Source organism: Lepidochelys kempii, chromosome 6 (assembly GCF_965140265.1).
Source record: "Lepidochelys kempii isolate rLepKem1 chromosome 6, rLepKem1.hap2, whole genome shotgun sequence".
Lineage (NCBI taxonomy): Eukaryota > Metazoa > Chordata > Testudines > Cheloniidae > Lepidochelys > Lepidochelys kempii.
Genome location: NC_133261.1, coordinates 37,761,967 through 37,784,800, shown reverse-complemented (window position 1 = coordinate 37,784,800; position 22,834 = coordinate 37,761,967). Strand labels below are relative to the sequence as shown.

Genomic DNA, 22,834 nt, shown 5'->3' with positions numbered 1-22,834 from the left:
CTATTTTAAAAAAAAAAAAGTGCCACTAGCAAGAATGTGAAGGCCTTTAGTCCAGTAAGGTCCATTGGATTCACACTTTATCGAAAGGCAGATGTCATAGTGAGTGAGGAAAGTTTAAAATTAACGAACTGGGAAAGGCTGACAGAGGATCACCAGACTTGTTTGGAGCCTCCCAGGGTATGTCTATATAGCAGTGTGGCTGTAAAGGCTCGGGCTAGCCAAGTACAAACCCGCCCATACCCTTGGGTACATACTCAGATGGCTTGTCTGAGCCGCGGCCTGTACTGCCAAAGCCGCATTGCAATTTTTAGCACACTAACTCCAGCAGAGCTAATGTGTGTTACTCTGCCCATGCTGGGAAGCCACGCTCCCAACTGCCGTGTAGGCATACCCCCAGAGAGAAAGAAGTGGTGCGAAGATACAAATTAACCAGACTATGCAATGAGCGTGCGCGCTCTCTCTCTCTCTCTTTTTCCAAGTAGAAAGAAGAGCTGGTCTCTGGAGAAACACGTGTCTAGGTGATATCTCAAAGAGACTGAACTGTGTGTTTAGGGTTGGATCATATCTTCTGAGCATAGACCAGAGCAAGTGTCCCGAGCCATCAGGAGGTAGTCTGCCTCCCTTGAGGTGGAACATCTTCAGCTGCCTGGGGACTGTGGGAGTGGCATCCTGCTCCTCCCTGCTAGCAAGTCCTGCCCCAGTGCAGAAAGGAAGCAGAATCCTGGGGCAAGATTGCATCCCAGTGGCAGTAGGGATGAAGCAATAACTCTGTTCCCCTGAGGGCAAGATCTGCAATTCCACCTGTCCTATAAATATGTGGAGGAAGGCTCCTTACACCACGCACCCACTCCTGCGCACCCACTCCTGCACACCCACTGAGGGTGAGACATGATCTGCCCCTCCCTGGGTAAAACTCTGCTTGTCCTTTCTGAGTCAGCTTTCTACCAGCATTACTGTAGCCTCTTATTTAGTTCTCCCTCATACGTTTTCTGTATATTTTCACATTTTCCCCTTTGAGGCTTGTGCTTTTAAGTAATACTATGTTTCAATGGATCTGATCATTGGGGCTCTCTCTGAAGGCGTGTTCTTTAAGCACACCCGGAAGGGGTGGCTTTATTAGTCCCTGTTAACTAGGAAAAACAGAGGAGGGTTTGAATCTCAGCCCTGGCACTGAAGGGATCACCATTTAATTTAACACAAGCCAGTATATTTTGTGCTGCTGGGGTGCAGATGTGAACATCCATTAAACTTTTTCAGCTGTGTCACAGGAGTGAGAGCTGAACTGGTTTAAGGACCAAAGCATGGGGGAAGGAAAACTGTGATGCAGTGATGCTGCCTCACTGCAATTGAAGAACAATTAGCCCAGATCCCATTGGGCTATTTCTAGAACTGTACTTCGGTTACTCTGGCAGATCATCTTGTTCGCTCTCCTTCATGGTTCTTAAGTCTGGTTGAACTCCAGTTGGTGTGGGCCCAGGTCCTGAATGGGAGTGCAGGCAAAGGTGGCTGTGTAGCACCTTTGTGTTCCCTTGGGATCAGTTGGGGATTGCTTCAGGTTTAGGACTGCTCTAAATTATGCCAACTTCTGAGGGCCCTCCAGGCACCATTGCACTGCGTAGGGATTGCTGCTGTGCAGGATAGTCCAGCCACATCCCCCAACCTGCCCATTGGCCATATCTGTGTCTAGGGGGAGTGCTGGGTGAAGCTGGACTTGCCCCTGGCTACGCTGGCTCTCCACCCATGGATTCCCCAGACCATGAAATCCTCAGCTTTATGGCTCCATTGCATTGCAGTGGTAGTGCAGAGGAGCCGCAAAGTGAGCCAGGATTTGCTCCCACGATTGTAAGAAGCTTGTTCTTTGCAAAGACTTACCCAAGGAGGGTAGTTGGATCTTTACAGGAGCTGCCTTCTTTTTAGCAACACCCCACATTTATTAGTTAAAAATGAAAACCCAACACACCCAGGCTATGCTTTTACTACCCAAGAAATTAGATTGCTGTTGGGCTTATGCTGATATTCCCTTTTCAGCCTCTTGCGATGTATTAATTCATCCCATTATTTCACAGTTGAGGGAACCTGATAATATGAACCTCACCATGTGAATTCAAAGAGCTACTGGATCTTTGTATCATCAAAATCAGACTCATTTCAGGTTTATATGTTTGGTTTTTTGTTTTTTTTTTTTACAAGGAGGGAGCCTTGCAGAGAGTTGTTGAACAGTGGGATTGATTAGCACCACACTGGGAACAATGGCATGATTTTATGAAGGAGATTTTGGTGTTTCCCTCTTGAACTGGGGCTAATATTAAACGAATGCTATTACTAATGATAATAGTACAGCTCCTTGACAGTCTGCTTTTAGTAAAAGAAGAACCTGATCCTGCATTCCTTGCATACCCAATTTTCCCACTGACTTCAGTGGGTCTTCTGGATGTGCAAAAAATGAATATAGATTGAGCCTCTAGAGTGTAGTGAGCTACCTATTAATTATTTAAAATATTAGGTCAGATTCTGATACCCTTATTTGCATAATGCTTCTCCATGCATAGTCCCACTGATTTCATTGGCACTATCTGCAGAGGGAAGAGCCTAATCATGAGCAAGGGTAGCAGAATCTGGTCCAGAGTTTATACATAGTTCTTACTCAGGTAAACTCCCTTTTGAGGTCAGCTTTACTGGGAGCAAGTTTGGGCTTTGGCCTCAGGAACTGATTGGTTCAATATTATTATTATTATTTATTATATCAAATAAAAAAGTGAAAAAATCTAGTTAGCAGAAGAAAAACTAAATTAATATAAATCCCCTGTCAGTGGCATAGTGACTTTTGTTGGGGAAGGATTTAGAAGTAAAGCAACCCCTCTGTTGGAAGCACTACCACTGCAGTTGTTCCCACTCCATTTTTGTGCCTTTCCTAACCCTCTTCCCCATGGTTTACACTGTATTAACACCCTTCTAAGTGTGAGTGACACATAATGGAGTCTGGGGGAGTCTTAGCCTCCCCAAACCTCGCACTTTTGGGGGGCGGGCAGTGGCAGATTACCACATGAGCCCACGGGGCCCATGCCCAGGGGACCCAGCCAATTTGGGCCCCTGGAAAAATCTCCCCTTTCCAAGTCCCAGGGCTCGAGGGGCCATCACTCCCTGCCACAGTGGCACAGAGCTTTTCAGATCTTGGGGGCCACAGCTTGTGGGGAGTCAGAAATGAGTAAGCAGGGAGTGGAGTGGCGTGGGAGTGGAACGGGGGTGGAGTTGTGGGCCATGGTGGACTGAGAGTGGGAAGTGTGACCTTGGCCAGAAGAGGTGGGACAGGGGGCTAGCCTTCCCATGGGAAAGCTTCACCTGCCGCCCATGTTTGTAAGCTACCTGGAACCACTGCCTTTTAGCATTTTGATACAATAAAAACATGGAGGTTGTTCCCAAGTTTCAGAAGCCTTGTTTCAGCTGGTGGTGGCTTCATTATGAGTTCTGTGTAGAATGAGCTTTCAGAACACGGTGGATTGATTTTAAACCAGTGATGTGTAAAATACCAATTTTAATCAAGATTTAAATTAGCAAGCAGAAAATCTTGATTTAAATCAATTTTAATTGTTTTGCATTTATATATTTTAGTTAGTTTCGTAAAGAAAAGTTTCTCATTTGTTGGTAATCATTAAAACATGTAGATTTGCAATGTAATATAGCCTTTACACAAATTTGGTACTTATTTTTGCTAACTAGAGGATAAACTACATCTATACATATTTATTTAAGCTTACACTTTCATATTAAGTTTTACATTTTTATTTTGATAGAATATGGTGAGTGCATTTCTTATTTACTAGATTAATTTTTTGTTAAGTTGCATTTGGATGGAAATTGGAATTCAATTAATGCATAAAAATAGCATTTTAAAACTGTTTATTAGTTAAATAAAACTACCTTACATGTGCTGGGTACATAAGGGAAAAAAAATTAACAAAACATGTTTTGCATTTAAAACTAGCTGATTTATTGGACAAAGGAAGTATTATCTGTAGGTAGTGAACTGAAAGTGATTGTTTCTGGTCACCATGTCCTTTAAGCTTTTAGAGCTAATAGATCATGTTCTCTCATGCCTCAGTCAGCTTCAGCAATGGAACTCTACAGCAAACTATGTACACAAACCAAAGGATCACCACACTTACCTTCACAGATCCAGTAACTACTCCATACATATGAAGAATTCTGTTATCTGTAGCCAGGCAGTCACATACAACAGAACATGCTCTGAGGAGAAAGTCCAGGACGCATACCTTAACACGCTTAAAACCACCTTCACCAAACAAGGACACTCCACCAGAGAAGTAGACTACATCATTTAATGGGCCACCCAAATACCCCAAGAGAACCTGCTTCAATATGGAATAAAAAGACTCCTATGACTGCTTACCTCTACTTGTCACCTACCATCCCACACTGGAATACACATGGGTTATCATGAAACAGTTACAACCCATACTTAGTGGGGAAACATCCTTAAAACAAATCTTTCCTGAACCCCCTCTTCTTGCCTTGAAACAACCTGCCAAGTTTGTCATCTGAAACAAGCTTTCCACAGACCAGGACATGCTAATTCAAAGTAGCACCAGACCCTGCAATAATAGCAGATGCAAAATCTGCAGATATATCTCCACTGCTACACTGATTAATGTCCCGCACAACACGCCTTTCAAGATCCATTGGTCCTACACAGGCCTATGCCAATGAGCTGCATTCATCCAGTGTACTTAACTGCCCAATAATAACTTTGTGGGTGAAACGAGACAATCACTATGCTCTCTAACTCGCACAGAAAAATGATAAACAAAAACACCATAAAAAGAAAAGGAGTACTTGTGGGACCTTAGAGACTAACCAATTTATTTGAGCATAAGCTTTTGTGAGCTACAGCTCACTTCATCGGATGCATTCAGTGAAAAATACAGTGGGGAGATTTATATACATAGAGAACATGAAACAATGGGTGTTACAATATACAATGTAACGAGAGTGATCACTTAAGGTGAGCTATTACCAGCAGGAGAGCGGGGGGGACGGGACGGGACCTTTTGTAGTGATAATCAAGGTGGGACATTTCCAGCAGTTGACAAGAACGTCTGAGGAACTGTGTGTGTGTAGAGGGGAATAAACATGGGGAAATAGTTTACTTTGTGTAATGACCCATCCACTCCCAGTCTCTATTCAAGCCTAAGTTAATTGTATCTAGTTTGCTAATTAATTCCAATTCAGCAGTCTCTCGTTGGAGTCTGTTTTTGAAGTTTTTTTGTTGAAGAATTGCAACTTTTAGGTCTGTAATCGAGTGACCAAAGAGATTGAAGTGTTCTCCGACTGGCTTATGAATGTTATAATTCTTGACATCTGATTTGTGTCCATTTATTCTTTTACGTAGAGACTGTCCAGTTTGACCAATGTACATGCCAGAGGGGCATTGCTGGCACATGATGGCATATATCACATTTGGTAGATGTGCAGGTGAACGAGCCTCTGATAGTGTGGCTGATGTGATTGGGCCCTATGATGGTGTCCCCTGAATAGATATGTGGACAGAGTTGGCAACGGGCTTTGTTGCAAGGATAGGTTCCTGGGTTAGTGGTTCTGTTGTGTGGTGTGTGTTTGCTGGTGAGTATTTGCTTCACGTTGGGGGGCTGTCTGTAAGCAAGGACTGGCCTATGGGCGAACACTCCTCATAAAATGATCATTCCATATCTGACCTCTCAGTCCTCATCGTGAAAGGAAATCTGCACAACACATTCAAAAGATGAACCTAGGAGCTTAAATTAATAACTCTGTAGACACTAAAAATCTTGCACTCAATAAAAGCACTGGATTTATGGCTCATTACCTGTAACCCACTACCCCTCCTCTGTCTTAAAGCTACAGAGGAGTTAACTGCCCACTTCGCCTTAAATGATCTCTTTCAAGATGTATTTATGCCTTATGCTAAACAGTTTCTTCCACCTCGTGTTTAGCTGTAAGACTGGGAATACTTTTCCTAGACCCGAAGAAGAACTCTGTACACTCAAAAGGTCCTTCACGAGTAGAAGTTGGTCTAATAAAAAATAACTCCCCTTCTCTCTCTAATATCCTGAGACCAACACAGGTACAAAAACCCTGGAAACAAGAGTTTATCTTCACTTTCCAAATCTCTGGTTGCTAAAGATCAAAAAATCACTGACAAATAACACAATTATAAAATCTCTGACAAAAAGGGCTGAAGTTTTATTTGTCTTTGATGGCAGTCCACTTAGATTTACATCCTCATTCCACTGAGCTTGGGCAAGTACCTGATTCATAGACTGTAGTTTTAATCACCATATATTCCTTGTTTTCAATTCTAGACTGAAAATACAAATGGAGGAGGGAAAAGAACATGTGATCAAAGGCTTCTTGGTCAAATACAGGCACCTGTTCCAACATGTTTCATTCGCAAAGAACATACTACACATGGATTTGCTTAGATTTGTTAAATAGCTGGCATTCCTCTATAGCTGAGGATCCCAAACTGTGGGTCAGGACCCCAAAGTGGGTCGGGACCCCATTTTAATGGGGTCACCAAGGCTGGCTTAGACTTGCTGGGGTCCGGGGCCAAAACCGAAGCCCGAGCCCCACTGCCTGGGGCCAAAGCTGAAGTCCGGTGGCTTCAGCCCTGGGCGGTGGGGCTCAGGTTACAGGCTCCCTGGCCTGGGGCTGGAATCATAGAATCATAGAATAACAGAGTTGGAAGGGACCTCTGGAGGCCATCTAGTCCAACCCCCTGCCCAGAGCAGGACCAATCCCAACTAAATCATCCCAGCCAGGGCTTTGTCAAGCCTGACCTTAAAAACTTCTAAGGAAGGGGATTCCACCACCTCCCTAGGTAACTCATTCCAGTGTTTCACCACCCTCCTAGTGAAAAAGTTTTTCCTAATATCCAACCTAAACCTCCCCCACTGCAACTTGAGACCATTACTCCTTGTCCTGTCACCTGCTATCACTGAGAATAGTCTAGATCCATCCTCTTTGGATCAGGTAGTTAAAAGCAGCTATCAAATCCCCCCTCATTCTCAGCTCCCCCCTTCTCTTCCGTAGACTAAACAATCCCAGTTCCCTCAGCCTCTCCTCATAACTCATGTGTTCCAGTCCCCTAATCACTTTTGTTACCCTTCGCTGGACTCTCTCCAATTTCTCCACATCCTTCTTGTAGTGTGGGGCCCAAAACTGGACACAGTACTCCAGACGAGGCCTCACCAATGTCGAATAGAGGGGAACGATCACATCCCTCGATCTGCTAGCAATGCCCCTACTTATATACCCCAAAATGCCATTGGCCTTCTTGGCAACAAGGGCACACTGTTGACTCATATCCAGCTTCTCGTCCACCCCTAGGTCCTTCTCTGCAGAACTGCTGCCTAGCCATTCGGTCCATAGTCTGTAGCGGTGCATTGGATTCTTCCATTCTAAGTGCAGGACTCTGCACTTGTCCTTGTTGAACCTCATCAGATTCCTTTTGGCCCAATCCTCCAATTTGTCTAGGTCCCTCTGTATCCTATCCCTACCCTCCAGCGTATCTACCACTTCTCCCAGTTTAGTGTCATCCGCAAACTTGCTGAGGGTGCAATCCACACCATCCTCCAGATCATTTGTGAAGATATTGAACAAAACTGGCCCCAGGACCGACCCTTGGGGCACTCCGCTAGATACCGGCTGCCAACTAGACATGGAGCCATTGATCATTACCTGCTGAGCCTGACAATCTAGCCAACTTTCTTCCCACCTTGTAGTGCATCCCTCCAGCCCATACTTCTTTAACTTGCTGACAAAAATACTGTGGGAGACCGTGTCAAAAGCTTTGCTGAAGTCAAGGAATAACACGTCCACTGCTTTCCCTTCATCCACAGAACCATTTATCTCATCATAGAAGGCAATTAGATTAGTCAGGCATGACTTTCCCTTGGTGAATCCATGCTGATTGTTCCTGATCACTTTCCTCTCGTCTAAGTGCTTCAGAATTGATTCCTTGAGGACATGCTCCATGATTTTTCCGGGGACTGAGGTGAGGCTGACCAGCCTGTAGTTCCCAGGATCATCCTTCTTCCCTTTTTTTAAAGATGGGCACTACATTAGCCTTTTTCCAATCTTCTGGGGCTTCCCCCGATCGCCATGAGTTTTCAAAGATAATAGCCAATGGCTCTGCAATCACATCCGCCAATTCCTTTAGCACTCTCGGATGCAACGCATCCAGCCCCGTGGACTTGTGTACGTCCAGTTTTTCTAAATAGTCCCGAACCACTTCTTCCTTCACAGAGGGCTGGCCACCTCCTCCCCATGCTGTGCTGCCCAGTGCAGTAGTCTGGGAGCTGACCTTGTTCGTGAAGACAGAGGCAAAGAAAGCATTGAGTACATTAGGAGTACATTGAGTACATTAGTTTTTCCACATCCTCTGTCACTAGGTTGCCTCCCTCATTTAGTAAGGGGCCCATACTTTCCTTGGCTTTCTTCTTCTTGCCAACATACCTGAAGAAACCTTTCTTGTTACTCTTAACATCCCTCGCTAGCTGCAACTCCAGGTGTGATTTAGCCTTCCTGATTTCATTCCTACATGCCCGAGCAATATTTATATACTTATCCCTGGTCATTTGTCCAATCTTCCACTTCTTGTAAGCCTCTTTTTTGTGTTTTAAGATCAGCAAGGATTTCACTGTTAAGCCAAGCTGGTCGCCTGCCATATTTACTATTCTTTGTACACATCGGGATCGTTTGTCCCTGTAACCTCAATAAGGATTCTTCAAAATACAGCCAGCTCTCCTGGATTCCTTTCCCCCTCATGTTATTCTCCCAGGGGATCTTGACCATCAGTTCCCTGAGGGAGTCAAAGTCTGCTTTTCTGAAGTCCAGGGTCTGTATTCTGCTGCTTGCCTTTCTTCCTTGTGTCAGGATCCTGAACTTGACCATCTCATGGTCGCTGCCTCCCAGGTTCCCATCCACTTTTGCTTCCCTTACTAATTCTTCCTGGTTTGTGAGCAGCAGGTCAAGAAGAGCTCCACCCCTAGTTGGTTCCTTGGGCTTTGGCTTTGTGCGTTTCCCCCCCACCCCGAATGTAGTAATCATGTAGTAATTTTTGTTGTCAGAAGGGGGTTGTGGCCCAGTGAAGTTTTGAGAACTCCTGCCTACCTGTCTTTAGCTGAAATGCAGATCTTCTTGTAGATCTAGAGTTTTATCTGGCTTACGGTCTTTCCTTTCTTGTTACTGACACTTACTAAAATCAGCAGTGTAATGATACAGAGCATGACTTGGAAAGCGGCTCTAACACCATGGAAGGCATTTCCACACTAGCTGACGTTTTTGCTGCACCACGTATTATTGTTGTTCTTCATTATATCCCTCATTTGTTAGTTTTTAGGGGGCAATGTCTTGTTTAATTCTCTGGTTTAGATGCCTTCTCAGCCTTATTACTTCATCTCTTTATCCTGGGGATGCTGTCTTCTCCCCTCTTGATCTTCCTATTTGATTGGCAATCCAGTTTATGGCAATCCTTCTGGAGCAAGGGTCAGCTTACATGAGGCTGGGCAAAAATGGATGCTTCTCAATACACCATCATTAAAGCTAAGATTGTGTCACGGTTATTTTTAGTAAAGGTCATGGCACTGTGAATTTCAGTTTGTCGCCGTGACTTTTACTAAAAATAACGGTACAAGCCACGGCAGAGGCGACAAGAGGCGCACAGCCCCAGTTGCAGCCCCCCACCGCAGAAGCCGCGGGGCAGGGGCGCATGGCCCTGGCAAAGACCCCCCCACCATAGGGCTATGTGGGGAGCATAGCCCTGGTTCCAGCCCCAGCCACGGCTCCAGCCACAGCTTCAGCTGCTGATAACTGAAGAAGTCACGGAGGTCCGGTAAAGTCACAGAATCCGTGACCTCTGTGACTAAATCATAGCCTTAACCATCATGTGCCTAGAAGAACTCATTTGGGGAGAAGAGCAAAATGACCCCCGTCTACTTAGAATCATAGAATCATAGAATATCAGGGTTGGAAGGGACCCCAGAAGGTCATCTAGTCCAACCCCCTGCTCAAAGCAGGACCAATTCCCAGTTAAATCATCCCAGCCAGGGCTTTGTCAAGCCTGACCTTAAAAACCTCTAAGGAAGGAGATTCTACCACCTCCCTAGGTAACGCATTCCAGTGTTTCACCACCCTCTTAGTGAAAAAGTTTTTCCTAATATCCAATCTAAACCTCCCCCACTGCAACTTGAGACCATTACTCCTCGTTCTGTCATCTGCTACCATTGAGAACAGTCTAGAGCCATCCTCTTTGGAACCCCCTTTCAGGTAGTTGAAAGCAGCTATCAAATCCCCCCTCATTCTTCTCTTCTGCAGGCTAAACAATCCCAGCTCCCTCAGCCTCTCCTCATAACTCATGTGTTCCAGTCCCCTAATCATTTTTGTTGCCCTTCACTGGACTCTCTCCAATTTATCCACATCCTTCTTGTAGTGTGGGGCCCAAAACTGGACACAGTACTCCAGATGAGGCCTCACCAATGTCGAATAGAGGGGAACGATCACGTCCCTCGATCTGCTCGCTATGCCCCTACTTATACATCCCAAAATGCCATTGGCCTTCTTGGCAACAAGGGCACACTGCTGACTCATATCCAGCTTCTCGTCCACTGTCACCCCTAGGTCCTTTTCCGCAGAACTGCTGCCTAGCCATTCGGTCCCTAGTCTGTAGCTGTGCATTGGGTTCTTCCGTCCTAAGTGCAGGACCCTGCACTTATCCTTATTGAACCTCATCAGATTCCTTTTGGCCCAATCTTCCAATTGGTCTAGGTCCTTCTGTATCCTATGTATACTTCTGTATTTAATTGTGTTTTACTTTCATTCTTCTCAGCAGCAGCCTGACAGGAGATGGAATTTTGAAACCGTGTACTTCGAGTTGTATATGTGGCCTTGCTAGTCTCACTAGCCCATCATACAGTGATATTACCTTTGCTTCTAATTAATTACTGTAGCTTTGCAACGTCACACCATAATCCCAACTCTTTATTAGTGACCTTTCTGCTGCAAATTTCACACACATTTCCTCTGTTGGTGCTTAACTTCGAGAACTTATTGTGCTATTCTTAGAACAGCATTTGTAATAATTAAAAAACCCCAGCTTCTGTATGATGAAAATTCAAAGTGAAATAGTATTTCTTATGGAGAAATAATGAAAAACATGTTAACAGAGAGAACCAATTTAGCATAAATAATAAACTGGGGGAAAGTGATACATTGTACAGCTTAAGCAAATAAATAATTTACAGAAAAGAATGACTAGTGGTGGCAACATTATTATTCCAGATGATGCAGCACAGAAGACAATGGAGCACATGCAGTATTCCTACTTGTGACGTTATGAGCTCAGTTATTCTTGTTCTTTTTCAAGGCTGTCTCAACAATTCTTCTACCAGCCAGGCAATTGTCAACCGTAACTGCATATTGAATGAGAGACCATTTTCTTTTAATTTGTTTTAAAATCCTGGAAGGTTAAAGCCTTCTGTGGACAGATCAGGGTACAACACAGACAACTGCAATGCAAGATTCCAAGTAAAACTTTCAAAAGTGCCTTTGTCCTAATGAAAATAAATGGGACTTAGGCTTTTAAGGGCTTGTCTACACTTAACACTGCAGCGGTACAGTTGCGCTACTCTAGCGCTTCAGTGAAGACACTACCTATGCCAAGAGGCAGTACCTAGGTCAGTGGGAGAATTCTCCCATCGGCTTAGTGCTGTCTACACCAGGAGTTAGGTTGGTTTAACTCCGTTGCTTAGGGGTGTGGATTTCCTGGTGTAGACCAGGCCTAAGTCACTGAGGTGCTTCTGAAAATGTTACCTTGCATCTGCATTACTGCCAATATGCATCAACCCCTTCAGTGGTGCTTCCTCCATAAAAGTGAGAAGGTAGGTCAGTTCCCATACTCATTCAGTCTGCTAAGGCTGCCTATAATTGTGCCGGTTGTCAGTGATTACAGTCATCCATTAGCAAATTGAGGCCACTAACATATTTCCCACCAACGAGGGCCAAACTTCAAGCAGTAGCTGAAGTTGTGACAATTCTTAGAAAATAGAAACGAAGCCTGGTTGGAGTGGATCAGTGCTTGCATGGGAAATAAACAAGGAATGTGTAGCTGCACCACAAAATTATACTAGGGACTAAGCAGAGGCTTTCTACCTTTCTTAGTCGGTCGTAAACTACTGCCTTCCATATTAGATGGCAGTGTGTTGCTGAGGTTAGCATCTTTCAGATGAGGTGTAAAAGTGAAGTCTGCTCTAGTGGGTTAGAAAAATCCCCTGGCACAGTTTTGGGCATGTTTCAACTTACATAATTGCATTTTGCTTATTGTCCCTAAATACTTACTCTAATTGCAATCGGGTACAATATTCTTCACTTCCTTCTTAAACAGTCCCTAATGTTGTTGTGTGGTGTTAACTGATTTCCCTGTTCCTTCCCAGAGGTGGTTAGATTTCAGTAGTGGGCAAAGCCACTCCTAAATATAGTTTGTAAGATCAGTTATTAACTATTAAATGATACCGTAAACATGCACAGATCTTTCCAGACAAATAAGTCAGTGGGTGAAATTTCACCCACTATGTCCCTATTCTGAAAACCTTACAGTTGTATGTTTTTTGAGCACCCAGTTGTGCTAGGTGCCTCAGAGGCACAAGTAGAGACAAGGTCCCTACCTGGAAGAGCTAAAATTGAGAGGGCAGAATAAGGTAATAAACAGACCCAAAAATGGGGGAAGAGAAAAGAAGGGAAATGGAGACTATAATAGGATCGCACAGCTACTCGGCTCAGTAAGACAAACACACCTCTTGCTGGTGGAGCAGGCGTACTCTTTCTGTTCTGTTTGTCCAACACCTAACACAATGAGGTCCTGGTCCATAGCTAAGGCTCTTAAGTGCTACTGTCATAAATCTAACTAAGAATAGAACTAATTTTGCTTTTGTTTCTCCTCTTGTTCAAAGGCTTCATGTGGGAAGTTTGTTTTTGGGAGATTAGTGATGTCTGTGAAGAAGGTTGGGTTAAAGGACCTTCATAAATGCAGGGTCATTATAACTTCCAAGAAAAACATCTTTTAGTCCATATAAGTGTGGAGTAGGTGGGTATAAGAATTCTGTAATTATTGCCATATATCACTTGAAAAGTAATCCATGAAGTTATCAGATATGAGCTAAAAGTCTGCTTAAACAGTAAATAAAATAGTGTCTATTGTGATCAATGGACTGTTGTGATCAATGGAGTTTTTAGGTGGTCCATATGTCATTTGGTCAAAATACTGTTTCATCCACACCCCTAACCGCAGAATGGCTTAGAGAGTGAGTGCACATCTGTGCAGTTGTGGGAGGATGCTTCCCAGTGTGGGTAGAGAGATATGCTAGCCCTGCTCAAGCTAGTATGCTAAAAATGGTGGTGTAGCCACAGGGTGACATGGGCAAGCCACCTGAGTACAGTTCAGCCCAATTCACTGGGTATGTACTCTAGTGGCTAGAACTGAGCTTCCATGGACACAGTACTATTTTTTTGCATGCTAGTTTGAGCAGAGCTCGTGCTTGTCTGTGTGTCTGCACTGGGGGAAGCACCCTCCCAGATTCTGTGTGAGTGAGGAGCGGGGAGGGAGGGCTGGCACAGTACAGAAGAGTGTGAAGAGACTACACACAACCCTGTATGTCAGAGAAATTCTTTGTGGTAACTCTCAGCAGTGACACAGGTTTTTGGGAGTAGAGAGGTGGCTAGTGGATCGATGACTATGCAGACACGCTGGCTAATTTCTGTGTGGAAAGGTGTAGAGAGAGGAAACACAGCAGCTTCTTCCAGAACAAAGGTGTAGATGGGAATTCCATCATCTCGATCACTGTAGCGTACATCTGTGCAAAGCCCATTTATTCTGGCTTTACACTGTGATGTATTTGTCTGTAACTTCAGGGAAAAGCTACCTGCACTCATACTCACATTCCTGCCACATCAATGCAATATTTCATAGAATCATAGAATATCAGGGTTGGAAGGGACCCCAGAAGGTCATCTAGTCCAACCCCCTGCTCAAAGCAGGACCAATTCCCAGTTAAATCATCCCAGCCAGGGCTTTGTCAAGCCTGACCTTAAAAACCTCTAAGGAAGGAGATTCTACCACCTCCCTAGGTAACGCATTCCAGTGTTTCACCACCCTCTTAGTGAAAAAGTTTTTCCTAATATCCAATCTAAACCTCCCCCACTGCAACTTGAGACCATTACTCCTCGTTCTGTCATCTGCTACCATTGAGAACAGTCTAGAGCCATCCTCTTTGGAACCCCCTTTCAGGTAGTTGAAAGCAGCTATCAAATCCCCCCTCATTCTTCTCTTCTGCAGGCTAAACAATCCCAGCTCCCTCAGCCTCTCCTCATAACTCATGTGTTCCAGTCCCCTAATCATTTTTGTTGCCCTTCACTGGACTCTCTCCAATTTATCCACATCCTTCTTGTAGTGTGGGGCCCAAAACTGGACACAGTACTCCAGATGAGGCCTCACCAATGTCAAATAGAGGGGAACGATCACATCCCTCGATCTGCTCGCTATGCCCCTACTTATACATCCCAAAATGCCATTGGCCTTCTTGGCAACAAGGGCACACTGCTGACTCATATCCAGCTTCTCGTCCACTGTCGCCCCTAGGTCCTTTTCCGCAGAACTGCTGCCTAGCCATTCGGTCCCTAGTCTGTAGCTGTGCATTGGGTTCTTCCGTCCTAAGTGCAGGACCCTGCACTTATCCTTATTGAACCTCATCAGATTCCTTTTGGCCCAATCCTCCAATTTTCTCCAATTTCCTCTCCGTGCTGGAATAGAGAGAAACCCCTTGAATCACCTGGTCCATTAAAACCTGGGAACTGTGCGGCAAATTGAGAGAGGAATCCCGTCCTGTTTGTTGAGAATTCCAGCTCACAGGGTCATAACTACAACCTGGGGCCCAGTTTACTAAAAATAACTACAAATTAGTTATGCGGAATTGAAAGCTACTAAAAGAACATTTAACCTTACCGGGATAACAGCAAGCCGTATGTTTTTTTGTATCTTTGTTTTTTTTGTTTTGTTTTGTGTTTAAAGCCCAAATAAAACCGCGACAGAGGATATTTATTGAGGACGGTATGGGAGTTTCGTTGAATCAAGTGGTTTCTATACCTTTTAATAAGATTTGGCTTTATTTGACAACAAAGCGATTAAGAAATGTTGGGTGTTTTTGTTTTTGTTTCATTTTTGTAGTATGAAGAAGAGGGAAACATCTTGATGTTAGGTACATGCCGGCTCTCGCTGATATCTTCTGACCTCAAGCGTCCCTGTAATGTACCATGCAGCCAGCTAAAGTCAGACTGAGAGGAGATGGGGAGAATATTGCCAGCTACAGCATAATGAACAATACAGCTAGGAGGCTGAATTTCTGTCTTTGGAGCTGCAGTTAGGGAGGTTAGAAGTAGTAATAGTAGTGAAATTCAGTATGGAAGTTAGCTACAGATCTAATAACCATGGCCCAGAAAGCAGCACAGGATAAAAACATAGTAAGGTAAACGTGAGTCAACAGTGTAATGATGTTGTAAAAGAAGAGAAAAAGCAAACATCATTCAGGGATGTATTAGCAGGAGTGCTGTAAGCAAGACACAAGAAGTAATTCTTCCACTCTACTCTGCACTGATTAGGCCTCAACTGGAGTATTGTGTCCAGTTCTGGGTGCCACATTTCAGGAACGATGTGGACAAATTGGAGAAAGTCCAGAGAAGAGCAGTAAAAATGATTAAAGGTCTAGAAAACATGACCCATGAGGGAAGATTGAAAACATTGGGTTTGTTTAGTCTGGAAAAGAAAAATGTTATCGTGTCTCCTCAAGTAGTTAAAAGGTTGTTACAAGGAAGAGGGAGAAAAATTGTTCTTCTTAACCTCTGAGGATAGGACAAGAAGCAATGGGCTTAAATTGCAGCAAGGGAGGTTTAGGTTGGACATCAGGGAAAACTTCCTAATTGTCAGGGTAGTTAAGTACTGGAATAAATTGTCAAGGGAGGTTATGGAATCTCCATCATTGGGGATTTTTAAGAGTAGGCTAGACAAACACCTGTCAGGGATGGTCTAGATAATACTTAGTCCTGCTACAAGTGCAGAGTACTGGACTAGCTGACCTCTCGAGGTCCCTTGCAGTCCTATGATTCTATTACCTGAGTACTTTCAGCTAAATAAAGGGAGACACATTCTGCCATTAGAAATTCATGCTCAAATCCATTTGAATTCAATAACCAATAATTTTTTTACTAGCATTATTATTTTTTCCTCTTATACTCACAGTGAAATGAAGTGGTTGCTCAGTGTATGAAAAACGGTCAAGTGATTTGTGAGAGTTTTGAAAACTGTTCCAGAGTAACAGCCGTGTTAGTCTGTATTCGCAAAAAGAAAAGGAGGACTTGTGGCACCTTAGAGACTAACCAATTTATTTGAGCATAAGCTTTCGTGAGCTACAGTGAGCTGTATGCTCAAATAAATTGGTTAGTCTCTAAGGTGCCACAAGTACTCCTTTTCTTTTTGAAAACTGTTGTTATCATCAGAGCTATCCAGTAGCGCAAGAGTCTTGGTCCTAACTTTTTGATTGCCAAATGCTGCTTGAATTAAGAAATAGCAAGAGGTTAGTGAGTCTCTTAAGGAAATACTTTTTCGGCAATGTTTGCTGAAATTCAGTGAATGCTGAGTGTGAATGTGAGGACAGTATTTGATTACTTGGGATGAAGCTGTATAGAAAAGGAACTTTCTGGTAGCTACAAGTCTATGCAGGTGCATTTGTCTATTACCCCAAATCTCATCCTTTTAATTACAACTTCTTTATTGGGGGCTACTTTTTTGGCTTGCAAGAGATGTTTAGACTAGATCATATATCAGTCAGCCATACGCCGGAAGTATAATAAATGAATATAAACTTTGAAACCTTCAGAGACAACATGTCCGAGTTGGAGAAATCCAGATTAGCGCAACCTTTTTCTTTAAATGTCAGGATGGGGAGTAGGAGGGAAGGGAGGAGGAGGGAAGCCAGTCTTGATGTATAACTTCAGAAATGTCAACTTCTTACAGTGTGAATTGCTCATATTTGCTTTTCACCTTTTGAAGACTAATCCATTGTGTTCTCAGTGGAATTTTCTGTCTTGAATGTGTTGATTAAGGTGTCTGTTACAAAGATTAGAAGAATGTGATACTCCTTTAGGTCAGGATGTTTGTTTTGTAACAGATAAAAAACAATTGTCAAAATATTTGCAGAGTTTCCCAACTTGGAGGCAGACCTCCATTGCTGATCTTCATATTAGTCTGTTTAGGGGGAGGAGGGATGTGGAAGAGGACAGGAGCAGTAGGCATGGAGAAGGCTACATAATGTCCTGCCTCTAAATAGGAGAATCCAGGTAATGGGATGCACAACATTTCATCTCTTCACAAAGTTTTAAGGCTGGCCTGTGACCAATAGTGAGGCAAATTTCTTACTATGTGAATACTGTTTTGCTGTATGTTTGTGAATGACCTGTTAAATTCAGTCCAATTCCAATACCTAGGAAGATGTCCAGGTCACAATAATCTACCCCCAAAGTGACCGGTAATAATTGTCTGCAGTAGAGGTAGGAGTTTGGAAAGTGAAGTACTCTCTCAGTATTAGAGATGATCCTTCTGGTCAAGGTGGAGGCATATGAACAAGACAGTAAGGAAACGCTTGACTTGATATTGCTTGTCCCGTACGTGACCTTTGGCTAAATAGAATATTTTAGCCTATAGAGCTATGTATCTAATGCCTTTCCCCAATGCAAAATTTACATCATGCCAATTTCTGCCCTTAACTGTCCGCTTAGCATTTATCTGAGTGCAGGATCTGGCCCTTAAAATAGGTCTTTTCAAGTTGCTATTAGAATTTTTAAAAGCAGATTCCTGTTTACCGTACTCTTCTTAACTGTCTTCCTACTTCTTTCGTGATTTTTCATTCATGTCTTTTTTGCTGTCATAGCCCTGCAGCTCTGCTATCTCTTAGTTCTGCACATTAAAATGTAATGGGCATTCTGTGTATGCAAAGCCATAACATTTTGTCTATTTAGCTGAGAGAGTATTGAAAACCTTTGTGTTTATATCCATGGCTAAGGAGACTCCAAGCACTAGGGAAATAACTTTGCCACATGAATAAGAAAACAGCAAATCTCTTTAGGAAACTCTCACGTTCATGGACACTAAATAAACTGCCATAAATTCTGGTGTAGATCTCCTCTTTCATTTGCTAGTTAAGACCCTGATTCACCAAATAATTTAAGCATGTGCTTAAAGTTAATCATGTACTGAAGTATTTTCCTGAATCAAGGTGTATGTGCACGGTCCTGAGAAGTGCTGAGCACCATCAGTTCCCATTGACCTGTGAGAAGAATTCTGTGGGCTCAGCAGGCCTTACTATGTGAGGTATCCTCATGCAAGTAGTCCTTTTATGGTTAATGCGATTATTTGTATACATAAAAACTACTTGTGGGGGATCAGGGAGTTATGGTCAAGAAACAACTGTCTGTTGCTATGATTCTTAGGCAGGTTAATTTTTAACTACCAGTCCATCTCAAATTTGCAGCTTGTTCAGGTGACGCTCTTTGTTAAGCTGAATTAGTTGATCTTTCCTAATGAAATGCCATTGCAAAGTCATATTCGATCATGCTTTCTGTATCCTGTTCTGATATCACCTTGATGTGTTGGGTAGCAGGCCTGTCAGAGCTCTTTTCTCGTTTGATTGAGGGCTTAGCATGTCTTTCATCCTTGAAGTGAAATGGAGCTGATCTCAGCACTCAAACAGTAACAAAGTGCCATGACAGATTAAGAAACGCTACATATTTACAGAGATTGGAAGCTAATGCAAGTAACCAGACCTTCATTAGTGTCTTGTCAGAGTTGTCAGGGGAAAAAAGAAGAGCTTCTCACAGGAAGCTAACAGCTTAATCTTCTCAATTTATGTTAAAAAAGATAAAAGGATGGGCTTCCTGACACATGTCGGGAGTTATGATCCCAGGTGATGGAAAATGTCATTTTACTCAAGCTGTTTCTCTTTGTACGTTTCCATCTTGCTGGTTGAAGTTGCCTTTTGGATCTCTAGGTGATTGTGTAGGAGTCGAGCGTGACACTGTACCATCTCTGGAGACAGCGCTGATGAATCTACTGCACAACAGAGACATCAGAAAACTCCATTAAAATCTTCTGGAAAGACACATTCTGACTTGCCTTAATGAAGTGCTATGATTTGCGAATGCAGCTGTATTAAAAAATGAGATATTGTTATTTAGCTGGGTACTTGTTAATGTCTCCAGGGAGGCTGTTCATAAACTATATGGACTTTCAGAAAAATGAAGATCTTTTTCGGTGCCCTTTTCTTTTGTGAATCAACAATTAACTGTGACAAATTAAGGGCTGGTGAGGTACTGCGTCCTTCATTCATACTGTGTTTAATAGAATAGGAAAATATTTAAGCATGGTTGTCAGGTTAGAATTTTAGCTGTGTATGGCCCCTGAGAATAGAGGAGTAACACTGACTGGAGTTACCAGATGGTCTATTACAGATAGTCTTACAAGTTCTGTTTAACAGACTGTATAGGCAGTTAGATCTTGGGAGAAAATGCTGTGTTTTTATTTATGATACAGTTCTTTTTAGATGCCAAGCATATCACGAATAAAATGTTGTGGGCTCCTTCCCTCCCCCCTTCCCCCCCCATTTCTGAATCTCTCTTACTGGAATAGTTTTTAGGTGCACAGATGCTGCCACACAGGACGAAAATATTATATGGTGACAAAAATATTACTTGATGAATGCCCTGGAATGCAAAGGTTGAGTGGCTGAAGAAAGTTGTAAGCTGCAGTAAACTGAAACCATATGCTTTATGCAGAGTTTTGTTTTCTGAGCAAAGAAAGTTGCATTCCTAAGATAATGCCTCTCGTACTGCTCTAAAAATGACTAGTTGCTTGTTTTGAATTAAAGATCTAAAAATCTTTTTCTTTTTTGTTTTGTTTTATAGAAGCTCCACCAAAGCTGGAAGAAAATCCTGCAGAAGCTTTCACTGACTCATCCCTCTTTGCTCACTGGGGCCAGGACCTCAGTCCTGAAAACAGACGCATTGCCCTTAAACAATTCCAGTATTATGGCTACAATGCTTACTTGAGTGATCGCCTACCATTGGATAGGCCACTACCTGACCTGAGGCCCAATGGGTAAGTGCTTTCAATTGAACTTACTATTAACTATACCCGAAATGCCAATGGTTAGGAGAATTCCCAAGTTCTACAGCAAGCCCACACTTTTTAATTGGAAATGTTATGAAACATTATATCATTACTGTGCTGGTGCATGGGTTACCCAGGCTGAATTGAAGGAGCTTTATGAAATAAGTGTAGGCTGAGATTTTCAAAGGAAGTTAGGTGCCAAACTCCCATTGACAGTCAGTGCCTAACTCCCTTAAATCCCCTTGAAAATCCTAGCTGTAACTTATGCTGCACAGCCTGGTCAGTGAGCTCTGTTGTTTAGCCCAATCTATCAGAGAAGAATCTGCTTAATTTTTTTGTGTTAACCCGCAGTCCATTCAGAAGCTGTGGTCGGTACAGTTGAATGAATCAGAATTACAGTTACTGGAAGTTAGTAGAACCCAGGCAGTGATAGCCCAACAGTGCAAGTACACCTGGAATTGTGCAGAGTGCATGTTGGAATGGTCCACTCAAAGCTGGGGAGTCCAGAGCTGGCTGGTACAGATCAGAAAGCAGACAAGGCTGGCCAGCTCAGGTGGTGCACACAGGCTATGTACTACTGATTTATTGCATCTCTTGGGTAGCCTCTCTTGGCAGAATTCCTGTGGAACCCCAGGTGGAGTTCAGAATGGCTGTTCTCTGGGGGAGGTACCATGCTAGTTGACTAAGCTGCTCCCATGCTAAGTAATCAGTTGTTTCCTCACCCCCTGTCAGGGTGCATGGGGCCCAGTGGCTGCACAAACATTACTGCTCTGGTAATGCATCTTGGTCCTATTCTGGTGGGACCACCTATAGAGGTGGTAGAGTCAAGTCTCCTTATCCACTCAGTCCTTGGCAGGTCGTCTTACACTAGAAACAAAAGTGCCAAGTTTCTGATGTGAACACTTGTCTACTGGAAACTGGATGGAGAGAAATAGATTTCTCACAATCCACCCAAACAGATATTACAGTAATCGCTACTGGCTGATACAAACCAGGATTAGGTTTGCACCAGTGATCTAGACATGAACGGCTTTGTCTCATTACCAACTCATTAAGCGATCCAGTTGGCTTCTTATTCAGGTCTTTAAACCACATGTTGCAACAAGTAAAACAAGCAAACAGAAATTGTACCATATACTAGATAAAGTAATAAATTTTAAAAAAATGACCCAGAATCAATTAAAAGGTTTGATCACAGCACCAATCCAGAATCTAGATATTACAAATGTCTCTATCTGAGATCTGATACGGTGGCAACATAAAAGATATCAAGCCCTGTGCAATTATATGTGCCTTCTAGTTTTATCCATTAGCAGTATCTTTATGCACAATCTGTTCCTTTTTAATTGTAAATTAATTTAGAAAAAAATAAATCTTCTAGGACTAACAAGATGTTCTTGCCAGAATAGAAGCACGTTTGTGCTTTTTTTTTTCTTATGAAATGATGCTCCTCAAGGATTTCAATTTAATTTTTTAAAACTCTAAATATAAAAAATTAAAAAATCAGAGAGCATGAATGTTACTATGTCTGAGAGAAAATTATTACTGTGGGGGTTTTTAAAGAAATCCCGGTTACAGGGAATTGTGTTTGTAATTTCCATGGCAGTTTTGATCCTTAGTTAACTCTGCACAGTCAAAATTTAAAATATGCTTCTGGATCCATGACTACAAAATAATGAATGGTCTAAAGAAGACAGGATGCATAGATGTTTCTGATCTTTCTCCCAATACAAGAACAACGGAATATTCAATTAAGTGTGGGAAATTCAATACTGGTGAAATGAAATATGTTTTCAGGCAATGTACAAGTAGTTTGTGGAACTTATTGCCACAAGATATAATTGAGGCCAAGAACGTAACAGGATTCCAAAACAGAATTGGACACTTTATATAGATAACAAGAATTTCCAGAGTTATAATAGCCAATATTTATAAGAGACTTCTGGAAGGAATAGAAAGGCTCATAGAAGTGTAGGACTGGAAGGGACCTCGAGAGGTCATCTAGTCCAATCCCCTGCTCTCAAGGCAGGACTAAGTAATAACTAGACAATTCTTGACAGGTACTTGCCTGGCATAAACCAACCCTTAACTATTGTAGGTTCGGAGGGATCTGTCCCTGAAAATGTGTTACTCATAATCACCCACTGCAGCATTTTTTGCACCTTCCTCTAAAGGAGATGATATTGGCCATTATCAGAGACAAGATGGAGCACTGGTCTGTTCCATTCTATTAGTATGTTCCTGCATAGTTAGCACCATTAAATAAATTAATACATATTATGCAGTGGTATTTACCTTTAGGCCAGTATTTATTCCAGATACTGAGAATGAAAAATACTAGAAATAATGCTGTAAATTTAATTACCATATGTGGCAAGGTTGAATTTTTTTAATGGCATCCCCTGTAGCTGCCTGACAGTATCTAGCATACAGTAGATCAAATACCATACACATGTGAAAAATGTCAGTGGCAAGAAAGACCCAAAGCCTTATACATTTTTGAAACAGTAAAAATAATTACTCTTCTCTGGAGAGAAAATATAAATCCACTTTATGTAGTCCAAGCTTGCCTCC

At 42.7% G+C, this 22,834-nt stretch overlaps 1 protein-coding gene across 3 annotated transcripts in view; it reads left to right on the top strand.

Moving 5' to 3' along the window:
• The window catches only part of GALNT18 (polypeptide N-acetylgalactosaminyltransferase 18), a 383,448-nt gene that overhangs the window by 161,774 nt on the left and 198,840 nt on the right, over window positions 1-22,834 (top strand). For all 3 annotated transcript variants that reach the window (XM_073347598.1, XM_073347597.1, XM_073347599.1), the window contains exon 2: window positions 20,056-20,248. In XM_073347598.1, the coding sequence (XP_073203699.1) occupies window positions 20,056-20,248 (193 nt within the window). The remainder of the gene's footprint in view (window positions 1-20,055; window positions 20,249-22,834) is intronic.